The 16,250-nt window shown below is 48.1% G+C and overlaps 1 protein-coding gene across 1 annotated transcript in view; it reads right to left on the bottom strand.

Annotated features, from left to right (window-relative positions):
- Positions 1–16,250, bottom strand: part of LOC125282178 (small G protein signaling modulator 1-like) — a 56,957-nt gene that overhangs the window by 20,911 nt on the left and 19,796 nt on the right. The window contains 5 exon segments of the mRNA XM_057306480.1: positions 1,091–1,155; positions 3,522–3,660; positions 7,445–7,574; positions 7,965–8,128; positions 9,203–9,270. Of these exon segments, the coding sequence (XP_057162463.1) occupies positions 1,091–1,155; positions 3,522–3,660; positions 7,445–7,574; positions 7,965–8,128; positions 9,203–9,270 (566 nt within the window).

The following is a 16,250-nucleotide window of genomic DNA, read 5'->3' as shown; positions in this document are numbered from 1 at the left end:
CACATTATAGACGGGGAAACCGAGGCACAGACTGCTTCTGTCTCCTGCCCAGGTCACACTGCTAGGAAGTGCAGAGTTAGGATTTGATCACAAGCTGCACAGCACCAGAACCTGGGCTCTTAACCACCACCAGGGACAAGCCACTGAATGCGATAACATTGTTTGAGATCCCTCTTGACCCCCAACCCTTCCTCCAGGAAGCTCTTCCATTTGGGTCCCATAAATACTCGTCCAGGGCCTGCTCCACGCCAGGCCCTGCATTAGGCACTGGGGATGGGTGATAACAGAACAGGCAAAAATCCTTGCTCTTGGGAGCTCATGCTCTCCCTGCCCCTCCAGGCACTCGGGCACACGGCTGGCCCTGCTATTCCCCAGGCCTACGCAGGATATATTAACACTTTTCTAGAATCCCTGATAATACACACGATTTATCTCCCTCATCTAGGCTGGGAGGCTGGGAAAATAAAACGTGCTAAGAATCAACACAGCGAGTGAAGGAAAACAAACAAAACAGCCTTTGAGGTCAGACAGGCCTAGGTTTGAGTCCCAGCTCTGTCCTGCATTAGCGGTGTGACCTTGGACAAGTCACTCTGCCTCCTTGTGCCTTAGCTTCCTCATATGCTAACTGGAAATAATCAGAATACCTGTATTTAAGCTTTAATTTTTAACTTCTCCTTACTCTTCTGCTTCTGCCCACAGGTGAGGGGAACGGACTTTCGCTGAGCACCCATGACATGGAATGCTGGGTGCTAGGGGTTTTATACAGGCTTCTCTTTTAATTCTGAGAACAAACCCTCTAAGGCAGGCACTGGGGATGCGATGGTGACCAACCAAACCCCTGCCACGAGGAGCCCCATCGTTGGCTGCCCTCTCTAAGAACTAGAGATAAAACTTATGCCCAGTCCCTGGTGGAGGGAGTTCAGGCTCCGAGAAGTCTGCCTAACTTCACTAAAACTAGACACATCCGGGAACTAGGGGAGCCGAGGTTCACGTGCCAGAGCCGGGCTCCTTCCCCCAATACTGATGCCATACAACAGGCATTCGATCAACGTGCCCGTAGACCACAGTGGCAAAAAAGGCCAGTACGCACATCCATAGAAGGCTCTGGAAAGGATCTGGTACTTCATGTTGTCACAGAGGAGCTTCAGCGGTGCCCTGCAGGTGGAGGAAGAGGGGACACTTAGAAAAGACCACACAGAGCCCACGTTTCCTGGAGGAGTGGAGCCCGTTACCCGGAGGGGGCAGATTAAAACCAACCAGCCAAGGGGACTCTGGGGGGACTACTGTTTCTACCCATTCGTCCACTTCACCTATCAGCTCTGGGGTCACTTTCTCCCCAACTCTCTGTGGTTTGCATGGGGCTGATTCGACCCCGTGCAGGATTCAGGCTGGAGGCACAGGCATTGGGTAAGACGTGGTCATGTGATCCGACCTGAGCCAATGAGAACGAGCCCTGGGACTTTCGTTGGAACTACGGGGAGATACACACTCTTTTCTCTGCTCGAGTTCCTAAGCCAGAGGGATGTAGGGCAGTGGCTGCTGGGATCCATTTCTGCCGCTGCATAGGAAGGGCCTGCCTGAGAATGAAACCATCACGGAGGCAGCCAGAGACAAGAGGTGAAGAAACAGAGACATTTGTGTTCTGAGCGTCTGGAACCAACCATGCCTGAAGTCACTGCACCTCTAGACTCCTCAGTTCTGCTGAGATTTTCTTCTGTATTTGAACCAGTCTGCAGTGGGTTTCTGTCACTTGTAGAAAGAGTTCTGACTTCTGAAGTGACCCAGCTAAACCAAACTGAGCCGAACTGGGACTCAGAGTCTGGCTGTTGCAAAGGAGGTGACGCCTCAGAGCTTCTCCTTGCATGGGAATTTGGGGGGGGGGCTGTTTTGGCTGAAAGAGGAGAGGGGAGTAAGGCCCTAGCACTGTTGGGGAAATCAAGGACTGCTGATGGGACTGCATTCTCACAGAGAACAGAGTGGAGGAATATCTGCATCTTTTTTTCTCAGGACATCCTGGGGACACTCAGGAAAACTCAACAAGACAGGAACAGGGGCATGGCTAAGGTGTTCCAGTTACACACATGGAGGCATTAAACATGAAAATCACCCTCGTCATGGCCTCAAGTTGGTGGGGCTCAGGCTTGCTCAGTTTACCTAAGAAGAGCACCACACGGACAGCTGTCCCACAGGGGACTTGGCTTGTGAAAGGTGATGAACTCCCCGTCACTCCAGGTGTGGAAGCAGATGCCACGAGAGGGGACACTAGGTTACAACAGCATTTTTCAATGGCCCCTGGACCACAGCCCAAGAATCACTTGGGATTTCTCCAATATGCGGATTCCTGGGCCCCGCACCGACTGACTCAATCGGGGCCCCTAAGGAAGTTGTCTGGGAACCAGTATCACCTCCCGCTGGTGATTCTGATGCACACAAACGTGGGAGACTCTCTGATTACAGGAAAGCTTCTCAAACTGAAACGTGCACACACGATCTTAGGATCCAGTGAAATGCAGATTCTGCTTCAGTAGGTCTGGCAAGATGGACTGAGATCTGCCCCAGGATGCTGCTGCAGGTCTGTGGACCACGTGCCGAAAGCAGGCCCTGGACGACTGCAAGAGTGTGATGCCAGCTCCCACCCCTTAAGCTCCTATGGCTGAAGACAGGACCACCCATGGGGCCAGGGGCCTGGCATGGAAAAAGGGGTTCCACTCTCCCCAGCCAGGCCAGGTGGGTTTGGTGGGAAACAAGACCAGTCTCATTATTGCACTGAGCAGCCCTGAAGACACATGAGATCTGTCGGCCAGGAGATAGATGATCTGGGGGGGTCTAACTTTATCCAATAAAATAAGAAGCGTCACTTAATTGAACATTTCCAGGGGCTGGGTACCACGTGCTGGCCACATTAGACCAGTATCTGATTTGTCCTTACAATAGCTATGCAAAGCAAGCATTCGTATCCCCATTCGGTGGAGAAGCAAATGGAGGCACATGTGGTTTGCAGTGAGTAGTATTGCTAGTTTCCGCCTTCCAAGAGCATGATAGGGCTGCGCTTCCTGGAATGTTGTGGATGAGGTCAATGAGGCGTGAGCAGAAAGAGTATGTGCTGCTCTCAGGGTGGAGCATTTCATTGTCCTTCAGGAGCCCCAGACCTACCTTTCCCTCTGTCACTGCGACTGGGAATATTCCAGAAGGTGTCGTTCCATCAGCCAGGCCCTTTAATGTGGTGCAAGCAGAGCCCCCAGCTGACCCACGAGAGACACACAGTACGCATGATAAATCAACCTCTGTTGTACTAAGCCATTGAGATTCCAGGACTGTTTGTTACTGCAACATAACCTTGGTTATCCTGACTGATACGTGTAAGGAAGCTAGGACTTCATGAGGCTAGGATTTAACCCAGACCTCGATGATCTCATAGCTTATGTTCCTCCTCTGAATTCAGTGCTGGGCAAGACATGGGTATCTACAAATCTTTGGCAAATCCTTCCACACCCTCCACCCACAGATTAAGCCCCTCATACCTCTCATGGTTGCAGCCATTGGACGAGCCACCATCGGCCAGGCCACTCTGTGAACAGGGTGAGCAGGAGGATTTCTGGGGGCTGGGTTGCCAAAGGGGCGGTAGGTTGCTCACGGAGACATCCATCAGGTCCTGGGGGACTGTGGTGGACAGGAGGGTCGGAGCAAGAGCCCCGGTTAAGCCTATGTGGGTCACAGAAAGCTCATCCCAAAGCAACCAGCTTGCCCCTAGGCCAGCACAGGGACAGGGAAAGACCCTGAATGTGACAGTCAGAGACAGCGACCCCAATCATTATCTGACCCAGACCTGTGAGCCCACCTGATCCAGGGAAAACCACCACCAAGATTTGGGGCCCTCAGCAGACAGGCAGAGCTGATGAGAGCTGAAGAGAGAGGAAGAAGTGGGGCATGGGGGGAAGAGAGACAGACAAGAGGGACAGACCCAGTCCCAGAGCAGGAGGCCGAGCCTCACCATGTTGTCATTCAAGCGTCCTCACAGGAGGCTGACAAGAAGGAAGAGGAGCCTGCTGGGGGCTTCTGGGGACGGCTCATAGTCCCGAGTCGCCAGAGACAGACTCTCTGGAAGACAGAGTCTACCGGGGAGACAGAAGGGAGCCTAACTCAACAGATGAGGCAGGGTGCCAAGGACGAGGGACCCAATGGAGCTCCTGCTGATGAGGCCACCTGCACTGTCCATCATCCTGAGCCATAGGGCTCTTCCATCAACAGGTCTCAAACAGGTGGGTTACCCCCACCCAGAATCACGTGGCGGGGGGCTTCTTAAAAAGCCATGCCTGTATCCTACCCCTGACCTACTGAATTTAAACCTCCTGGAGATACAGCCCTTAAATCCGTATATCCAAAAAAATTTTGATAACAGCAGCCACGTTCGAGAACCAAGAGAGCATGACTGATATCCTAACACGGACACTGGTGACTTGTGATCACATGGTCCCAGGATGCAGCACTTGGAGTGTCCCTCACCGCCTTCCCTGCCAGCTCCATGGAAACCGCCCCGTCTGCAGAGCCGCATGACAGACACAACGGTGACTCACACATTACAATTTCTATCACTAACTTCCTGGCCTCCTGGCAGTTCCAGACAGGTGCAAACATTTTATTTTCTCTAGGACAGGGCTCGGGAAACATTTTCCGTCAAGGGCCAGGCAGTAAACATTTTTAGGGTTCGTGAACCATTTGGCCGCGATCATAGCCACTCAACTTTGTCATCATCATGCAAACACAGCCATCCACAAGCTGCAAACACGTGAGCGTGGCTATGTTCCAATAACACTTTATTTATGGACACTGAAATCTGAGTTTCGTATTTTTACAGGTCACAAATATTACTCTTCTTTTGATTTTTTTCAATCATTAAAAAAATGTAAAAACCATTCTTAGCTCATGGGTCGCACTGAATGAGGTTGGCTCCGGCCCCTGGGCCCTGGTTTGCCAAGTCCTGACCTAGGAGATTGAGAAGGGTGCACATCTGTCCCACAGGCCCTGCCCCCTCAAGGATGACTGGTAATCCCTGGCCTCTTCCCTTGGGCTGCGAGGCTGGGAAGTTATGGACCCAGGGCCACTTGTCATCAGAGCTCAGTAGCTGACAGGGCCCAGCCCTAGCCACTGTTAGTGCAGAAAGCTCCTCCCCAAGCTGATTCACTGATGAGCTGGCCAAGAAAGACCAGTGAGCCCCTGTAAAATGTTCTAGAAAAGCATCCCCAGTTCTCCGCCAGTCTCAGGGAAGCATTGATCAGCTTCAGCAAGCTGTGGCCAGTATGCCTTGGCCCCGGCCCCAGCATCTCACACTCCACCAGCATCACCAGTGGACCCCTTCCCTATGGACCCCACAACACTCCAAGCTGCATTCTGCCACGTGGAGGCTGGACAGCGTGAGGGCATCCATTTGTCTCCGGCTTCCCTCGTCCTGGGGACCAAGACTCAAAAGACAGCATGGCAGAGGTGGCCAGCACCCAGCCCCAGGCATGGGAGGAGCCCAGACATTACTGGGGGGCTGCTGCTTCCGGCCCGACACGGGGAAGGTGGTGTCCCATCTGGCTCGCGCCCACTGACCGCCCCTGGCCACCACCAGCACGGACCGGCTGGTAGGAACCACCGTCCTGGCGGGGCTCGCGGAGCCGGGGGCAGGGCTGCCCAGGGGGTCAGGAGCAACTTGAGACACAAAACAAAAAGCACTAGTGAAATGAAATGTCTGAGGTGGGCAGAACCCTGAAACAGCCAAAGAACCCACTCCTCGGGGCTTGATCTCCCCCCTGCCCGGCTCTGCACAGCTCCCATGTATTGTGTTGGCTTTGAGGAAGAAAGAACGCTGATGTTTATAAAATGCCCTACTCTGTGCCGGCTGCTGTGCAGGGATTGCTTTATCAGCCTTAATGCCCCTGTGGGAGATGCATCTCTCCTCCCATTCTGCAGAGTGGAAACTGAGGCTCAGAATGGCAACACTACTGAACCATCCACGGCCCCAGCAGGTGGTAACTGGCATAACAGCTCTTTCCGACCGAGGTCCCCTTTCTCTTTCTGCTAACGACAGCTATCACTTACTGAGAGCAAATATTATTATTATTATTATCCCCTTTTACAGATTTGGGAACTGAGGCACAGATGGAAGCATCATGCCCAAGACCACCCAGTGAACAAATAGTGCAGCTGGGATTCTGACCCAGGGCATCAGACCCCAAGACCCTATTCACACTCTCCTGACCGATATCCCCCCTCAACCTCATCCATCCTCTGTCCAGACCAGCAGTTCTCAACTGGGGCAATTCTGGCCCCTCAAGGACATTTGGCGATGTCTGGCGACATTTTTTGTTGTCGCAACCTGAGAATTTGCTAGATGCTATTGGCATCTATCCAGTGGGTAGAGACCAGGGATGCTGCTTGCCATCCTATAATGGACAAGACCCCCCCTCCCAAACACACAATTATTCATCCAATGTGTCAACCCCGCCCTAGGCCAGCTCTGTTCAATAGGAATCTTCCCTGAGCCACCAGCTTATTTTAGAAGTTTCTAGTAGCCACACTAAAGGGGGGGAAAGAAACAGATGAAATCAATTTCAACAGTATATTCTGTTTGACCTAGTGTATCCCTAATGTTACCATTTTAACATAGAGTCAATATAACATTGCTGATGAGATATTTTACATTCTTTCCTATTGTTGCTCCAAAGTCTCCAGAATGCAGGGTGTCTTTTACACTTAAGGCACATCTCTCTTCGAACTCGTTGCATTTCAAGTGCTCGGGAGCCACACGTGGCTCACGCCTACCACGCCAGATGGTACAGACAGTCTCAGCAACACAGGAGTCTGAAAATGCCCTCCTCTGACTCTGAGCCTGTCTGCACGGTTCAGAACTTGTCTTTGCCTCCTCTGTGCACACAGACCGGGTGGTGGAGACAGAGGCAGGAAGACACTGAGAGGGGGTTTAGAACCATTTATGGCCCCTCATCCCTCCCACAGGGCCAAACTCTTCTCTCTTATTACTTGAGGCAGGCATCTGCAAACTTTTTCTATAAAGGGCCAGATAGTAACTATTTTTGGCTTTGTGGACCATACGGTCTCTGTCACAACACTCCCACTCCGCTGCTGCGGTGTGAGAGCAGCCACACACAATATGGATATGAATGGGCGGGACTGTGTTCCAATAAAACTTTATTTACAAAAGTAGGCCGGGGGCCGAATTTGGACCACAGGAAGGAGTCTGCCCATTTCTGATGTAGGCACTTCTTCAGAAAGGACGTCCTTGTTCTCAAAGATTCTGAAAACCATACATGACTGCTTGTGTTAGCTCTGTGAGGCTCAGGCCCCTGGGAAAAAAACCACTTGTCCTCTAGTTCCAAACACCTGGAATCATTTTCATGATCAGCTAACATCTGGATCCAGGGGGCCCAGAGACGGGGCAGCTTACCGAATTCAGACCGCATGCCGGGGCAGATGGTCCTGAACACGTAATCTGTGGCCTCGTCGTCTTCCTTGTCTGAAGACGTGGACTCGGAACCCTGAGGGCTTCGCTTGCGCAGTTTGGGAAATACTTTGCCCTGAAAGAAGGTGTCCTATTGCACAGTCCTTGGGATACACCTGTCCCCACAATCTGCACAGCCTGAGGGTTTCAGTGGGGTGTGTATGTGCCCACAAAGCCACTTAAGGATCCATGGGCAAGAATGACCACTCCTCCGGGTGCCTGGGTGGCTCAGTCGGTTAAGCATCTGACTCTTGATTTCGGCTCAAGTCATGATCTCAGGGTCGTGAGATCCGGCCCCAAGTCTTGGGTTGGGTGCGGAGCCTACTTGGGATTCTCCCTCTCCCCCACCCCTCCCCCACCCTGCTTGCACACACACGCATGCACCTCTCTTTCAAAAAATAAAGAATGACCACTCCCCATAGCTGACCCCCACCCCAGCCTCCCTGGGTCCCCTGTGATCACTCACCTTTCCCCGCTGAGACCAGAGTGGAGGGTCCAGCTGCCCATGAGGGAGCAGCCCATTTTCCAGGCACGAGAGGAACTGCAGGAGGTGCCCTCCCTTGGGGAAGCAGAAAGGCGGCCTCTGGATCCCGTCCTGGCTGACCAGCACCACTGTCCCGCCGCTGTCCACTGCCACCACGACCCAGCCAGAGGAGATCCAGCGGGAAGTCAGTATGAGGCATGGGTATGGGGCCCTCCCGGCATACGCATCCCCCCAGGCATGTCAAACCAGACCCACAGACCTGCTCCAAGGCTCTGAGAAAGGCCTGGGCAGAAGGTCAGGGCCAGTTTTTAGCCCCCGCCAAGCCTCTTCCACCCCACCTGCCACGGTCACTGACCAGGAAGTAGAGGACATGATCCAGAAGACTATGTTTGGCCCCGATGAAGTCACCCCCCAAAGGAAATGATGCCCCTAAACATGTGATGTCCCTCTACACCCTCAATCACCCTCTACGAATCAGCCTGACCTATTTCTTCATGGAGGCTTGCAGACCTATCCCTTCTCAGGGCAGTAGTTGACTTGCTAGCACGTATTGAGCGCTTACTGTATATAGCACAGCATGTTAAAGGCAGTGTCTTACTGGAATACTCAAAATAGACCTATGAGGTATATCTCTTATTGTGTGTTTTACAAGTGATGAAACCAAGGCTCAGAGAGGCGATGTAATTTGCCCAGGGCTGCACAGTAGGGCCTGGATCTGAACCCAGATCTGTCTCACTAACTAAGCTTCATGTTTTGTGCCTTGGTGGGGCATGGATCACTTGCTTTCTACAGCAGGATGGCCTTTTGCTTGTTCTGAATGTGCCTTCTCTGAGCCTTAAAGGAGAACTCTAGTTATTAATCCCAGATCTTGAGAGCACAGGCTTTGGAATGATAAAGACCTGATTTCGAGTCCAAACTCAGGAGTTCCCGGGGTGTGTGACCTCGTGCCAAGCTGTTTAGAGCCCTGCTTGGCACATCATAAGCGCTCAATAGGCGTGAGCAGCTAATACCATGGGTTTGGTGCTGAGCCCTTATCATATGTCACAGGATGTTCACAACAACGCCAGGAGTAGGTGCTGTTGTGATTCCGTTTTACAGATGGGGAAACTGAGGCTCAGCGAGAGGTCACTTGTTTGAGGCTGCACAGGTACTAAGGAGGTGGGGCCAGGCAGGGGAGCCAGGAGGAACACCCCAGCCCCGTGCTCCCCCATGGTCCCTACCTTGCTGATGGCAGTGCAGGTACACAATCTCCTCCAGGCAGATGGTCATGGCATAGTCCCAGTAGACGCTGGAAGGGGAGGGATGGTTAGGTCCGCAGGATGCCTGCTCACTGATTCGTGGCAAAGGGCCCAGGAGGCCACGAAACCACACCCATGGGCTCCTGCACCCTTCTCACTAGGACCCACCTGTCTCCAACATCTGTATTCCAGGCTTCCCAGAATCCATCTCCCCTTCTTTGGTCCCAGCACCCCAGTTTTCTAAGGACCACTCCTCTCTTAACCCCAGTCCATGTGGCTGAGGCGGAGTCCACCCACCCTCTATGCCAGGATTCCAGGAATGGCCATCTGACCCCAGCCTGGCCGGTCAGCATTTTCCACTGTTCCAGCCAAGTGACTGGTTTAGGGATGGCCCTGCAACCCAAGCAGAAATAATGAGGCTCGGAGAGAGAGTTAAGATGGCAGAGGAGTAGGGGGTCCCCTTTTTCAGCCGGTCCCCTGAGTCGAGCTGGATAGGTACCAGACCAGCCTAAACACCCACGGAATCAGCCTGAGACGCAGGAAGATACATCTGGATCTCTACAAATGAACATCTCTAGCACTGAGCATTGAGGTACGAAGTGGGGGAGCCGTGAATCCCCGCACAGATATTGGAAGATAAACAGAAGGGGGAGGGAGCCACCGTGCTCGGGCACCGACCGGGAAGCAGGAGCCACCTGCACGGGGGAGCGGGCGGGCTCCCGGACTGGCACCCGCAAGAGAGAGAGCAGACTGAGACCGTAAGCCTGGGAACGCGCCCGACCAGAGTGAAAACCAACGCCCCGGAGTGCTCACTGGAACCGGACTGATACCGGGAGCTCGGGAGTGTGCGCGCGTCCAAACTGAAAACCAGAGCTCTGGAGTGCACACTCAAACTAGGCTGAAACCAACAGTTTGGGAGTGCGCGTGCGCGACCAGACTGAAAACCGGTGCTCCGGAGCACCCCGAACCACACTGAAACCGAGAGCTCGGGAGCGCACGCGGGAACCGGGGCGGCTGGCGGTGTTCGAAGCACAAAGGATAGGGACTTGCCAGCCCTGGAAGCGAGGACTGGGAGAGTGGCTGTGGGGCGCACAACCTGGGACACTTCAGGGTTTTTAGCAGCACCAACAGAAACAGAGTTAAAGTGGCCAGGAGAGTTCAGTGGAGAGCGGACTGTGATCTCTCTGTTCTGAGACAGAGGCTAGGATTCAGCCACTGCTGCTCTGACTCTCAGAAGAGGCACAGAAAACCATCAGGGAAAGCTGCCAGAGAACAAAAGCCCGGAATTACCAGCTCACATTGTGCCCATCCCCATCCCCCCTCGCAGGGGACGGGGCAACTCTACCCAAACAGGGGTGCCTGAGTATCAGTGCGGCAGGCCCCTCCCCCAGAAGGCAGGCTGAAAAATCAAGAAGCCCACATTCCTAAGGTCCCTATAAAACAAAAGCACGCTGCCTGGGTCCTGGTCAATAATTTGGGCTCTGGGCATCCCGGCTACCTCTCCTCATCAGAATGACGAGAAGGAGAAATACCCCCCAGCAAAGAAAAGACCATGAGTCTGTGGCCTCTGCCACAGAACTGATATTTATGGATATAACCAAATTGTGAGAAATGGAGTTCAGAGTAACAATGGTCAAGATGATGTGTAGACTTGAAGAAAATATTAACGAGAATATAGAATCTCTAAGGGCGGAAATGAGAGCGAATCTGGCAGAAATTAAAAATGCTATGAATCAAATGCAGTCTAAACTAGAGGCTCTGACGGCTAGGGTGAATGAGGCAGAAGAAGGAATTAGTGAAATGGAGGATGGGATGGTAGAAGGGAAAGTTAAAATGAAACTTGGCTCAAAAAAATCCAATCTCAAGAATGTAGGTTACGGGAGATTACTGACTCAATGAAACGTTCCAATGTCAGAATCATCAGCATCCCCGAAGGGGTGGAAAAAGAGAGAGGTCTAGAAGAGATATTTGAACAAATTGTAGCTGAAAACTTCCCTAATCTAGCAAAGGATTCAAGCATTCGTGTTCAAGAGGCAGAGAGGACCCGTCCCAAATTCAACCACGACAAACTTACGCCACGCCCGTCATGTCATAGTGCATTTCGTAACTATTAGATTGAAGGATGCAGTATTGAAAGCGGCCAGGGCAAAGAAATTTCTCACATACAAAGGCAAAAATATCAGGATTACGTCAGACTTGTCTACACAGACCTGGAATGAGAGAAAGGGTTGGGGGGGGCATTTTTAAAGCTCTTTCAGAGAAAAACATGCAGCCAAGGATCCTTTATCCAGCAAGGCTGTCATTCAGAATTGATGGACAGATAAGGACCTTCCAGAATCGCCAGACACTGACCAATTTCATAACCACGAAACCAGCCCTACAGGAGATATTAAGGGGGGGTTCTATAAAAGTAAAAAGGCCCAAGAGTGATACAGAACAGAAAGCTACAATCTATAGAAACAAAGACTTTACAGGCAACATGACCTCATTAAAATCATATTTCTCAGTAATCATTCTCAATGTGAATGGCCTAAATGCTCCCATAAATGCCACAGGGTTGCAGATTGGATAAAAAGACATGACCCATCCATTTGCTGTCTACAAGAGACTCATTTTGAACCTAAAGATACATCCAGACTGAAAGTGAAGGGATGGAAAACCATTTTTCATGCCAGTGGACCTCAAAAGAAAGCTGGGGTAGCAATTCTCAGATCAGACAGATTGGATTTTACTAAAGACTGTAGTTAGAGACACAGTAGGACACTATATTATTCTTAAAGGATGTATCCAACAAGTGGATATGACAATTATAAATGTCTATACCCCCAACAGGGGAGCAGCAAGATACACAAGCCAACTCTTAACCAGAATAAAGAGACATATAGATAAAAATATGTTAATAGTAGGGGACCTCAACACTCTGCTCACAGACAGATCACCTAAGCAGAAAATCAACAAAGAAACAAGGCTTTGAATGAGATACTAGACCAGATGGACCTCATAGATATATATATATAGAACACTACACCCCAGAACAAAAGAATACTCATTCTTTTCGAATGCACATGGAACTTTCTCCAGAATAGACCATATACTGGGTCACAAAACAGGTCTCAACCGATACCAAAAGACTGAAATTATTCCCTGCATATTCTCAGACCACATGCTTTGAAATTGGAACTCAATCAAAAGGAAAAATTTGGAAGAAACTCAAATACTTGGAAACTAAGAACCATCCTGCTCAAGAATGATTCGATAAACCAGGAAATCAAAAATCAATTTAAACAATTTATGGAGAATAACAAAAATGAAAACACAATGGTCCAAAACCTACGGGACACTGCAAAGGCAGCCCTAAGGGGGAAATACATAGCCATCCCGGCCTCACTCAAAAGAATAGAAAAATCTAAAATGCAGTTTTTATATTCTGACCTCAAGAAGCTGGAACAGGAACAGAAGAACAGGCCTAACCCATGCACGAGAAAGCAGTTCAAGATTAGAGCAGAGATCAATGAATTAGAAACAAAGAGCACAGTAGTTCAGATCAACAGAATTAGAAGCTGGTTCTTTGAAAGAATAAATAAGATCAATAAGCCACTGGCAAGACTTATTCAAAAGAATAGAGAAAGGACCCAAATTAATAAAATTATGAATGAAAAGGGAGAGGTCACAACTAACACCAATGAAATAGGAAGGATCATTAGAAACTTTTATCAACAGCTTTATGCCAATAAATTAAACAACCTGGCAGAAATGGATGCCTTCCTGGAAACCTATAAACTACCAAAACTGAAACTGGAAGAAATTGATTTTTTGAACAGACCAATTAATTATAAGAGATTGAAGCAGTGATCAAAAATCTCCCGAAAAACAAGACTCCAGGGCCTGATGGATTCCCCAGGCAATTCTACCAAACATTCAAAGAAGAAATAATACCTATTCTCCTGAAGCTGTTTCAAAAAACTGGATACAGAAGGAAAACTAGCAAACTCATTCTATGAGGCCAGTATTACTTTGCCTGATCCCCAAACCAGGCAAAGACCCCCTCAAAAAGGAGAATTACAGACCGATTTCCCTGATGAATATGGACGCCAAAATTCTCAACAAGATCCTAGCTAATAGGATCCAACAGTACATTAAAAGGATTATCCATCATGACCAAGTGGGATTCATCCCTGGGATGCAAGGGTGGTTCAACATTCGCAAATCGATCAGTGTAACAGATCATATCAACAAGAGTCAAGAACCATACAATCCTCTCAATAGATGCAGAAAAAGCATTTGACAAAATACAGCATCGTTTCCTGATTAAAACACTTCAGAGTGTAGGGATAGAGGGTACATTCCTCAATTTCATAAAAACCATCTATGAAAAGCCTACAGCAAATATCATTCGCAATGGGGAAAAGCTGGAAGCCTTTCCCTTAAGATCAGGAACACGACAAGGATGCCCACTCTCGCTACTATTATTCAACATAGTACTAGAAGTCCTTGCAACAGCAATCAGACAACAAAAAGGGATCAAAGATATCCAAATCGGCAAAGAAGAAGTCAAACTGTCTCTCTTCGCAGATGACATGATACTCTATATATGGAAAACCCAAAGAATTCTCCCCCAAACTACTAGAAGTTATACAGCAATTCAGTAATGTGGTGGGATACAAAATCAATGCTCAGAAACCAGTTGCATTTCTATACACGAACAATGAGACTGAAGAAAGAGAAATCAGGGAATCCATTCCACTTACGATAGCACCAAAAACCATACATTATCTCGGAATTAACTTAACCAGAGAAGTAAAGGATCTGTATTCTAGAAACTACAAATCACTCTTGAAAGACATTGAAGAAGACACAAAAAGATGGAAAAACATTCCATGCTCGTGGATCGGAAGAATTAACATAGTTAAAATGTCTATGCTACCCAGAACAATCTACACTTTCAATGCCATCCTGATCAAAATACCAATGACATTTTACAAAGAACTGGAACAAACAGCCCTTAAATTTGTGTGGAACCAGAAAAGGCCCAGAATCGCCAAGGAACTGTTGAAAAGGAAAAACAAAGCTGGGGGAATCACAAGGCCAGATTTCGAGCTGTACTACAAAGCTGTGATCACAAAGACAATATGGTACTGGCACAAAAACAGACACACAGACCAATGGAACAGGATAGAGAACCCAGAAATGGACCCTCGGCTCTTTGGGCAACTAATCTTTGACAAAGCAGGAAAAAACATCCAGTGGAAAAAAGACAGTCTCTTCAATAAATGGTGCTGGGAAAATTGGACAGCTACAGGCAAAAGAATGAAACTTGACCACTCTCTCACACCATACAAAAAGATAAACTCCAAATGGATGAAAGACCTCGATGTGAGACAGGATTCCATCAAAATCCTAGAGGAGAACATAGGCAGCAACCTGTAGGACATCGGCCACAGCAACATTTTTCATGATACATCTCCAAAGGCAAGAGAAACAAAAGAAAAAATGAACTTGTGGGGCTTCATCAAGATAAAAAGCTTCTGCACAGCCAAGGAAACAGTCAAAAAAACTAAGAGGCAGCCCACGGAATGGGAGAAGATATTTGCAAATGACACTACAGATAAAAGACTGGTACCCAAGATCTACAAAGAACTGCTCAAACTCAATACACGAGAAACAAATAAACAAATCAAAAAATGGGCAGAAGATATGAACAGACACTTTTCCAATGAAGACATACAAATGGCTAACAGACACATGAAAAAATGTTCAAAATCATTAGCCATCAGAGAAATTCAAATCAAAACCACACTGAGATAGCACCTTCTGCCAGTTGGAATGGCAAAAATTGACAAGGCAGGAAACAACAATCGTTGGAGAGGATGTGGAGAAAGGGGATCCCTCCTACGTTGTTGGTGGGAATGCAAGTTGGTACAGCCACTCTGGAAAACAGTGTGGAGGTCCCTTAAAAAGTTAAAAATTGAGCTACCCTATGACCCAGCCATTGCACTACTGGGTATTTACCCCAAAGATACAGACGTAGTGAAGTGAAGGGCCATTAAGCACCCCAATGTTCATAGCAGCATTGTCCACAATAGCTAAATCGTGGAAGGAGCCAGGATGCCCTTCAACAGATGACTGGATTAAGAAGATGTGGTCCATATATACAATGGAATATTACTCAGCCATTAAAAAGAACGATTTCTCAACATTTGCTACAATATGGATTGGACTGGAGGCGATAATGCTAAGCGAAATAAGTCAAGCAGAGAAAGACAATTATCATATGGTTTCACTCATTTATGGAACATAAGAAATAGGAAGATTGGTAGGAAAAGAAGGGGAAGAAGAAAGGGGGGGTAAACAGAAGGGGGAATGAACCATGAGAGACTATGGACTCTGGGAAGCAAACTGAGGACTTCAGAGGGGAGGGGGGTCCGGGAATGGGATAGACTGGTGATGGGTAGTAAGGAGGGCACATATTGCATGGTGCACTGGGTGTTATTCGCAAGTAATGAATCATGGAACTTTACATCGAAAACTAGGGATGTACTGTATGGTGACTAACATAATAAAAAAAAATAAAATAAAAAAATGGATAGCAAAAAAGAAAAAATTAAAAGTAATTTGAAAATAAAAAACAAGATTAAATTTTAGTTTCAACATAATCAATACAAATGAGTTGAACTAATCAATTAAAACACAGACATCAATTTGGAATAAAAATTTAAAAAAATAAATTTCTTTATATTAATTATATTAATTCATTATTACTTAAACTGATTAAAACCACATTTTACATATATTCTAGGCAATAATATATATACATGCATGTATATACATATGTATGTATGTATATTATGTGCATATACATACATATGTTTGTATACACATATATACTATATACATATGAAAGGTATTTGAAATGAAACCATCATTTCCCTGACTGTAGCATCAAAAATGTGGCAGTAAGAATCCAATAAATGACATTTCTATCAATAAAATAGCTTATAATTACAAAATTCCTTGATTATACATTTTGTCC

The sequence above is a fragment of the Ursus arctos genome, unplaced genomic scaffold (genome assembly GCF_023065955.2).
Source record: "Ursus arctos isolate Adak ecotype North America unplaced genomic scaffold, UrsArc2.0 scaffold_39, whole genome shotgun sequence".
Lineage (NCBI taxonomy): Eukaryota > Metazoa > Chordata > Mammalia > Carnivora > Ursidae > Ursus > Ursus arctos.
The sequence above is the reverse complement of the archived record's forward strand: the minus strand, read 5'-3'. Positions and strand labels throughout refer to the sequence as shown.